The sequence below is a fragment of the Galeopterus variegatus genome, unplaced genomic scaffold (genome assembly GCF_000696425.1).
Source record: "Galeopterus variegatus unplaced genomic scaffold, G_variegatus-3.0.2 Scaffold486, whole genome shotgun sequence".
In the NCBI taxonomy this organism is placed as follows: Eukaryota; Metazoa; Chordata; class Mammalia; order Dermoptera; family Cynocephalidae; genus Galeopterus; species Galeopterus variegatus.
Window position 1 is genome coordinate 222,917 of NW_007726597.1, and position 8,332 is coordinate 231,248.

The window sequence follows — 8,332 nt, forward strand, 5'->3', positions numbered from 1 at the left end:
GAGAGAAATCCAGGACACAAACATTTTAGGATCCGATCTAGGGTCTCATTTTCTATGGCTATAGGCAACAAGGCTGATTAGATTTTTAATATCTTGTTCATGCAAGCGAAGAGAGCGCCTAACATGTCCCAGGCGATCCGCATATCTTGAATGCCCTTAATCTCACCGCTGAGACTCTATTTCTAACATTTCATTATGCCAGTAAGCCAAAGCGCTGGAGCTGATGGGCGATAGAGAGAGAGCCGAAGCACCAGTAAAAACTGCCTCTAGAGGGTGGACTTGCGATTAACTGTTTGCTGACCGGAGCTCCAAGGTGAAGGCCTGGTTGGGCAACTGACTGCCCCTAGAAGGTAGATTCAACTCACTAACTCACACATAATATCCAGCCTGTCTACACTGAAGCATTTTGAAATAAATTAAAGCCATTATAACAGGGAGCGGCAAAGAAACTGGCTTTATGGATCCTCAGGGAACAGAAACTCAGTCTCTTTGACAAGTAAGAGCCCAAGTTTACATATATGAATAATTAATTAAGTGGGAATAAAGCACTGGGAATCCAAAGTGGAAGATGGAGTCGGGGCTCAGAACTCCTCGAGTTGACGGAGCAACAGGCCTCCTACAGAACTACAACTCCCAGGAGCCCTTTCCACGGCTACGCAGAAGAGTCCCCCAGAGTCAAGCGGTGCCTGGAGTTTCTCCATCCCCGCAGGTTTCTCTCGCTTGGCCAGGAAGCCGCTACCTTAGTTCTCCTTCCCCTCCTCCCCATCGCCCGCTCTAATTGGTGGACTGGGAGGTTTTTAAGGTAACCGCGCAGTTGGCAGGATTCCAGAAGGTGGCAAGAGGAACCCGGAAGTGACGCTTTTACCTCGCGCCGGCGGTGAGAGAGTTCGAAGATGGCGGCACGCAGGGGTCGGCGGCGCACGTGTGAAACCGGGGAACTCATGGAGGCCGAGTCCGGCGACGGAGGTTCCGAGAACACAGCCCAGGTCTACTTGCCCGGCCGGGGACCTCCGCTGCGCGAAGGGGAAGAGCTGGTCATGGACGAAGAGGCCTATATGCTGTACCACAGAGCGCAAACTGGTAGGGCTCGGACTCCTGAGTCCCAGGGGGCTGATCCCGAGCCTTTAACTTAAGAGGCACTCCGGAAGAGAATGCTGGGGTCTAGGAGAGGTGGTGTCCACACTGGAGACGGCTGGTTCCTGAGGGAGATGGGGGCTGAGATCCCTCTGTGCCGTTCTAACTCTTCAACCCCTCTTTCCATCCCTAGGCGCCCCCTGTCTCAGCTTCGACATAGTCCGTGATCACCTGGGAGACAACCGGACAGAATTTCCTGTTACACTTTACCTGTGCGCTGGGACTCAGGCGGAGAGCGCCCAGAGCAACAGGTGAGTGAGACCTGAGGCTTTCCCAGGACCAGGAGTCCGAGTCCCCCTCCTCTTCCTTCTTCAGGACCCAGTGATCGGAGTCTCCATGCCTCCCCCTACCCTTCCTTGCTCAGGACCCAGGAGTTGGAGCTTCCAGCTTCTGCCTCCCGCAAACCCAAGAGTTTGACTTTCCAGCCTTCCTCCTCCCTAAGGATTCTGGTCTCCAGTGCCTAACTCATCCCACACTTTCTCTCAGGCTGATGATGCTTCGGATGCACAATCTGCATGGGACGAAGCCCCCACTCTCAGAGGGCAGTGATGAAGATGAGGAGGAGGAGGAAGATGAAGAGCAGAAGCCTCAGCTGGAGCTGGCCATGGTGCCCCACTATGGGGGGATCAATCGAGTTCGGGTACACATAGTCCCAGGAGCCTGATCTGCATTCTCTGGAACACACCCCATCCGCCACCCACCCCCTATGTCCATACCTCTCCCTGCACCATGCCTTTTAGCTTTCAGAAAAGTATTTGTCACATAGTTATATACATCTTAGCTATTGTGATAATTGTCATTACATGCTATGTGCTGTTTCAGACTATGGAGATATTTTTTATATTCCTCACTTTCCTCTCCAGTAAAATGGTGAGAGTTATAAAACTTATCTGATGGGGCTGATGTGATGATAAAATGAAATAATGTATAGTGCCTGGAATAGCACTTGATTGTAATGTAAGATGTTTTCTGTTATATTATTACTCAGGAACTGTTTTGGGCTGTGAGTTTTTGTTTGTGTCAGAGTTAAAGCATCTTCTTATCAGGTAAATATGTGAATAAAATGAGATGTATGGAGAGCACTTAGAGCAGTACTTGACCCGTAAGTGGTGCTGTGTGTTTTCGTTAAATTATTCTTACCATGTTTCAGGTACTGTTCTAGATCTTGAGGGTGTGAGTGTGTGTGTGAGTGTGGGTGTGTGGCTGGCCGGTATAGGGATCTCTGAACTCTTGACCTTGGTGTTATAACACCGCAGTCTAACCAACTGAGCTATCAGGTGAGCCCGAAATGCTTTTTTTTAAATCTTGAGGATTTAGCAGCAAGCAAAAGTTCTTCGACTCCATAACTTACATACTAGTGAGGGAAGGGCACAAGAAGCAGCTAAGTAAATGTATGTCAAAAGGTGCTAAGTGTTGTAGAGAAAAATAAAACGAAGCAAGATAAGGAGTTCATGGGATGGAATTGCTATTTTAAATAGTGTGGTTAGTTTGTGGTGGCAGCCCAAGCCTAGACAGAGGGCAAAAAATAAATGAATAAGTAAATAAATAGTGTGGTTAGGGAAGTATTCAGTGATAAAGTGCCTTTTGAATAGAGACCCACAGGAAGTGAGGGAGTAAGCCAAGAATATCTGTGGGAAACACAAGTTCAAAGGCCCTGGGGTGAATTCGGCATGTTTGAGGAGTTTCAAGGGAAGCTGGGGAGTCCAGTATGTCTGGAGCAGAATGGACTGGGGCAGAGTGACAAGATTTGGAGGGTTGTGGGCACAGAGGAGACTGATTGTTTAGGGCCGTGTACACCATTATGTGTATATTTGGGCTTCTTTACTTGGAGAGAAATTGGGAGCCATTGGAAGATTTGGAGCAGAGGAAAGGCAGAATCTGGCTTTTGTTTTAAAGGGGTCCTTCTGGCTGCCATATTGAGAACCACCTGCAGGGAGGCAAGGGCAGAAGGATAGAATCCTGTGAGGAGGTTGTTACAGTAATTCAGGGGAAAGATGACATTAGTAGTAGCATGAGTGACATCAGTAGAGGTAATGAGAACGGGTTAGAAGTGTGCATTTTAGTGCAACCAGCATAGATGTTGGGCATGAGAAAGAAGAGACAAGTCAAGAATGAGTCCTGCTGTTTTTTGGGCCTGGGATGAGGAACATGGTAGAAGTAGGTTGTAGTTGGCAATTAAGAGCTTGGCTTTGGTTGTGTTAAGTTTGATTGGTCAGTGCAGTGAGAGTCTGGAGTTCAGGAAAAGAGGTCAGGGCTAGGAGATATTAGAAAGCTTGAAGCTGGATGGGATCTCCTAGTGAGCACGTGTACAAAGGCAAAGAGGCCCAAGGACTGAGCCCTGTGACCCTCCAGCATTTAAAGGATTACAGAGACCAAAAGTCTCAACATACTCCTGATGGCTGGTGCGAATTACAGCCTCAATTTCCAGGTGTCTTGGAGCTTTGTCCCTGCAACCTCCACTACTTTCACCCATTCATAGAGAGTTGTCCCATTACTACACTGGTCTTGCAGGTTGTGATTTCTTTCCCACAGAGGTCTCTGAGAGCTGTAGTCCCAGCCCTGGGGATCTGAGGAACTGCAGTTCCAGTTCTCAGCGATGTGGGTAGGTTGTGGTCACCACTGAGCCCCCATCCCTCCACTTTACACATCCTTTCCCCATCTCTTGCAGGTGTCATGGCTGGGCGAGGAGCCTGTGGCTGGGGTATGGTCAGAGAAAGGCCAGGTGGAGGTGTTTGCACTGCAGCGGCTTCTACAGGTGGTGGATGACCCCCAGGCCCTGGCAACCTTCCTCCGGGACGAGCAGGCCCGAGTGAAACCCATATTCAGCTTCACTGGCCACATGGGAGAAGGCTTTGCACTTGACTGGTCCTCCCGGGTGCCTGGTGAGTCCCTGGGATGTGCACATGGTCCACAGAGGGGGAAAGGAGCAGGGGCTGCATCAAGGGTGGCTACTTAGACTCCAGGGAGGGGCATGAGCTACAGCCAGTTGGGACAAGGTGGTTTCCTGACTCTCTTTCCCCAGGTCGCCTATTGACTGGTGACTGTCAGAAGAACATCCACCTCTGGATGCCTACAGAGGGTGCCTCCTGGCATGTGGACCAGCGGCCATTTGTGGGCCACACACGCTCTGTGGAGGACCTGCAGTGGTCACCAGCTGAGGACACAGTGAGGAAGGGCTGGGGGCCTAGACACCTGAGTCTGATGTGGAATGGGCTAGGGACCTAGAATCCTGGATCTTGGAGGTGGTTGGAGGCCTGACAGATTGAGTTTGCAGGCCAAGTCCTAGTGAAGGTACACTAAAAGAGAGGGCAGCCCACCACTACTTCCTGGTCTTCACAGTGGGGTGGGTGTACATTTGGGTCACTTATACTCCACCTTGCCCAGGTATTCGCCTCCTGCTCAGCTGATGCCTCCATTCGCATCTGGGACATCCGGGCAGCCCCCAGCAAGGCCTGCATGCTTACCACAGCCACTGCCCATGATGGGGATGTCAACGTCATCAACTGGAGCCACCGGGAGCCCTTCCTGCTCAGTGGCGGTGATGACGGGGCCCTCAAGGTCTGGGACCTGCGGCAGTTCAAGGTATTTTCCCAGCTGGACACCTGGGAGTAGAGAAGCTACTGCTCCCAGCAACCAGTGAGATTTGTAGATTTTTCCCTCTTTAGATGTTTTTATACAACGAGCAGTGGGAAGGCCCTTAGAATTAGAGTTTAGCCCCTTCATGGTACAGATGAGGAAAGTGATGCTCAGGAAGAGGCAGGGTAGTGACTGGTGTGGGGTCACTCACTTCACCAGGTGGATAGTTGACCAGAGGTGGAAGAGGCTCGGGGCCAGCAGAGTAGAACTCCCATTTGCCTGTGAGACAGAGGTGCATCTGGCTGTGCGGCCTGTGGACTCAAGGGCTTAAGGGAGTTGTAGTTTATCTTTTAGTGGATTTTATAGAATCAACTGAGAATTGGGAGTCCAGCTCACTTATTGCAGGAGAGGAAACTGAGGCACAGAGGAACAGGAGCAGATGTGACATTATAGCAAGCTAAGAGTTGACTTCATAAAGCTAGAGGGGCCTGAGGCAGGAGAAATTGCAGCTTCTGGTATACCTCTGGACAAAACTGTAACCTCACCTGGCTTCATGCCTTCCTGGGACTGCCACAGTGTAATCTTTTTTGCCCACCCCAGTTTAATTGGTTCTATAGAATCAGCCCTAGGGAGGCTTCTAGAGATGGATTGCAGCTCTCAGGCCCAGTGGGTCAGAGGGCCCAGTTGGTTGGCCATGGGAACTTTGGAGCCAGTTCTCCCAAGTGGAGAGACCTCAATTCTCAGCAGTGCCTTTGTTTTAGTAAAAGTGCTGTCATTCTTTGGGTCAGCTGCCTCTGGAGCTTCTGAGAATCACGCTTCTGCCCCTTTTAAGGCCTCTGTAGAATCAGCCAGGAGAGAACTACCTTCTTTTATAGGAAAGGAAACTGAGGCATACCCAGGGAAGAACAGGAGTGGGGATTTTGTGACCTGGAGCTACAAGGGGCTTCTTTGCAGGCAAAACCACAATTGTCAGCAGCCCCTGGGACAGTAAGCCTTATTGCTGTCTGTACTTTGCTCTATTATGTCCTTTCATGGACTCTGGGCTTGTGGGGAACCCTGAGGCTGGAGAAAAGTGGGGTGCTCTGCGTGGGTCCTCTTAAGAGCCAGGCTAAGGTGTTCAGAGCTCCTAACTCCCATCCTTTCCTTGTAGTCTGGCTCCCCTGTGGCCACCTTCAAGCAACATGTGGCCCCCGTGACTTCTGTCGAGTGGCACCCCCAGGACAGCGGGGTCTTTGCAGCCTCTGGTGCAGACAACCAGATCACGCAATGGGACCTGGCAGTGGAGCGGGATCCTGAGGCGGGTGACGCAGAGACCGACCCTGGGCTGGCAGACCTCCCCCAGCAGCTACTGTTCGTGCACCAGGGTGAAACAGATCTGAAGGAGTTGCACTGGCACCCCCAGTGCCCTGGGGTTCTAGTCAGCACAGCCCTGTCCGGCTTCACCATCTTCCGTACCATCAGTGTCTAAGGCAGTTCCTGGTGACTTCTGGTCTTGCCTCCCACTGGGGAAATGAGGTTGAAGTTGACTCCCCTGGAAGGGGTTTATTCAGGTCTGTTGACTAGCCCCTCCAAAAGGCTTCGTTTGACTGGCCCATTTGCTGCCACGATGGATTCTGTTTGACTTATTGTTCTTAAAAGGACTTGGTTTGGTCCAGTGACCCCTCCAGCTAAAGAACTTGGTTTCACCCATGGCTCTGCAAAACCATTCCCACCCGAAGACTTGGTTCAGCCCAGTGACCCCCACCTATCAGAGATGGCTGATATGGCCTGCGTGTCGGGGGATTTTTGTCAGCTGTGATGCCTGGCTTGACCCTTCGACCTCTCTGTCCTAGGACTCACTTTTGGCAGCTGGTCTCCCGCAGGGAACTTGAGGGCTTTACAGTGGCTGTATGAAAGCTGAGGTGTGAGTTCCTCCAACAGAATTTCGTTCTGCCCTTGTCTTCCTGCCAGTTGGGTTTGGCCAGGATTTCCCAGTGGGGGGCCGTATGGGGTCCTCTCTCCTCCTCCCTGGGCTGGTACTATGCAGGGAGGAAGGTTAGGGGCTCTTTAGAGGCAATAAAAAAAAAAGAGTCAATAAAGGGCTAGAATGAGGAGTGGAGTGTGTGGAAGACTGGTCCTTCTGGCCACGTTCCTGTGAGGAAACTGAGAGGGAAGAGGAGAGACAGGAATCTGGCAGCCAGCTGTCCCTAGGCCACTAGGCTGGGAAAGGCCACTGGGAGTCTGTTCTCCGTGGAATCCAACCCTCAGCCCATTAGCTGCATTCAGTTCTGCCTTCTCTAAATTTTATTCCATCTGGAACTCACTCTGGGTCGGTGAAAAGTCATCTCATCCTGTGCCCCTCAACTTATTAAGGATCCATCTCAGGAGGAACCAGGGACCCCCCGCCCTTTTCTCTGTCCCTTTTATCATTATCCCACCATTTCTTTAATTGTTCCTTAATCTATGTCGCTGCTCTTTCTGTGCCCCCATCTTTCAGTGGCTCCTGTCCCCTATTGTCTGTGTCCCTGCCCCCTGCATCAGTGTCTCTCTCCTCTGCCACTGTCTGCTCTCCAGCCAGCCTGGGCTGCAGCCCAGCCACCCTGCCTGGCTGTCCTCCTTGGCTCCCCCTGTGCAGCTCTGAGCTGGCCCCACCCTTTGCCTGCCCCCCTCACCCCCCACGCCTGGTCCAGGCCTCCTCTGATCCGCCTTTGGACTCAGAGGTCGGGCACCTGGCACAAGGCCCTGGGGGCTGAGGACAGAGAACAGCCCCTTTTGGCACCCACAGAGGCCACCCCTCAGCCCTAGCGGAGGAGCCCCCACCGAAGGGCATGGGGGTGGGCTGCCCCACCAGGTATGTGCCTCCATGCAAGGTCCTGCACCTGAGAACCATACCACCTCCCCTACTCCCTCCTGCCACTGCCCCCCCATCCTCCCCTGCTTAAGACCAACTAGGGTCCTCTCTGCCCCAACATGCCCCCTTCTCAATGTTGCCCCCTCAGGGAGGCCCTGTCTTACCCTCAGTAACAGATTCCAGGCCCAGAAGAATCTCCTCTCTCCCTCAGATTCAGTACCTCCAACTCTGAGCCCATCTCAAGTTTCTGCCTTTTCTTACCACTGCCATCCTCCCTTCCAAAGAGCTTCTTTTCTCACCCCATCTCTGTCTCTTCTTTTCTCTGGCTTCACAACTGTGTCTTTCCATCTCTTTCCACTTCTGTTTTTGGTGGTTTTTTGGCAGCTGGCTGGTACAGGGATGAGCCCTGGACCTGGCTGTTATCAGCACTGTGCTCTAACCAACTGTGAGAACTAGTCAGCCCTCTTTCCACTTAAGAGATCTATTGCTCTTTCCCCAGTTGCTCTTAGTCTCTCTTTTCTGTCTCCCGCACCCCCCATGTCCCACCCACTTCTGGGTCCCTGTTCCCCCTGCCAGTTCTCTGTCCTCTTTGTCAGGGTTTCCTCTCTCAACACCCATCTCTTCCTACTCTTCTGAGTCTCTGTGTCTTTCAGCTGTCTCTGCCCCCCGCCCCTCTCCTGTCAGTCTCTGCTCTCCAACCTGCTGTCCAGACCTTGTTGCTAGGTGGGGAATAGGAGGGAACATCCCCAGTCCCCAGGGAAGAATGTGAAACGTGTGCAAATTGCGGGGGGG

General features: G+C 52.1%; 1 protein-coding gene across 1 annotated transcript; it reads left to right on the plus strand.

Moving 5' to 3' along the window:
- The first annotated feature begins 874 nt into the window (after positions 1-874).
- GRWD1 (glutamate-rich WD repeat containing 1) lies at positions 875-6,803 on the plus strand. The gene is made up of 7 exons (XM_008569271.1): positions 875-1,080; positions 1,268-1,385; positions 1,621-1,774; positions 3,803-4,016; positions 4,157-4,299; positions 4,519-4,716; positions 5,861-6,803. Exons 1-7 carry the CDS (start codon positions 894-896, stop codon positions 6,176-6,178), a joined length of 1,332 nt encoding a protein of 443 aa, XP_008567493.1. The 5' UTR covers positions 875-893; the 3' UTR covers positions 6,179-6,803.
- Positions 6,804-8,332: the final 1,529 nt, after the last annotated feature.

Coding starts and splice junctions, on each gene's coding strand:
- GRWD1 (XM_008569271.1), top strand. CDS start 894: ATGGCGGCACGCAGGGGTCGGCGGCGCACGTGTGAAACCGGGGAACTC. Junction 1,775..3,802: donor GGGGGATCAATCGAGTTCGG/GTACACATAGTC, acceptor CATCTCTTGCAG/GTGTCATGGCTGGGCGAGGA. Junction 4,017..4,156: donor CTGGTCCTCCCGGGTGCCTG/GTGAGTCCCTGG, acceptor CTCTTTCCCCAG/GTCGCCTATTGACTGGTGAC.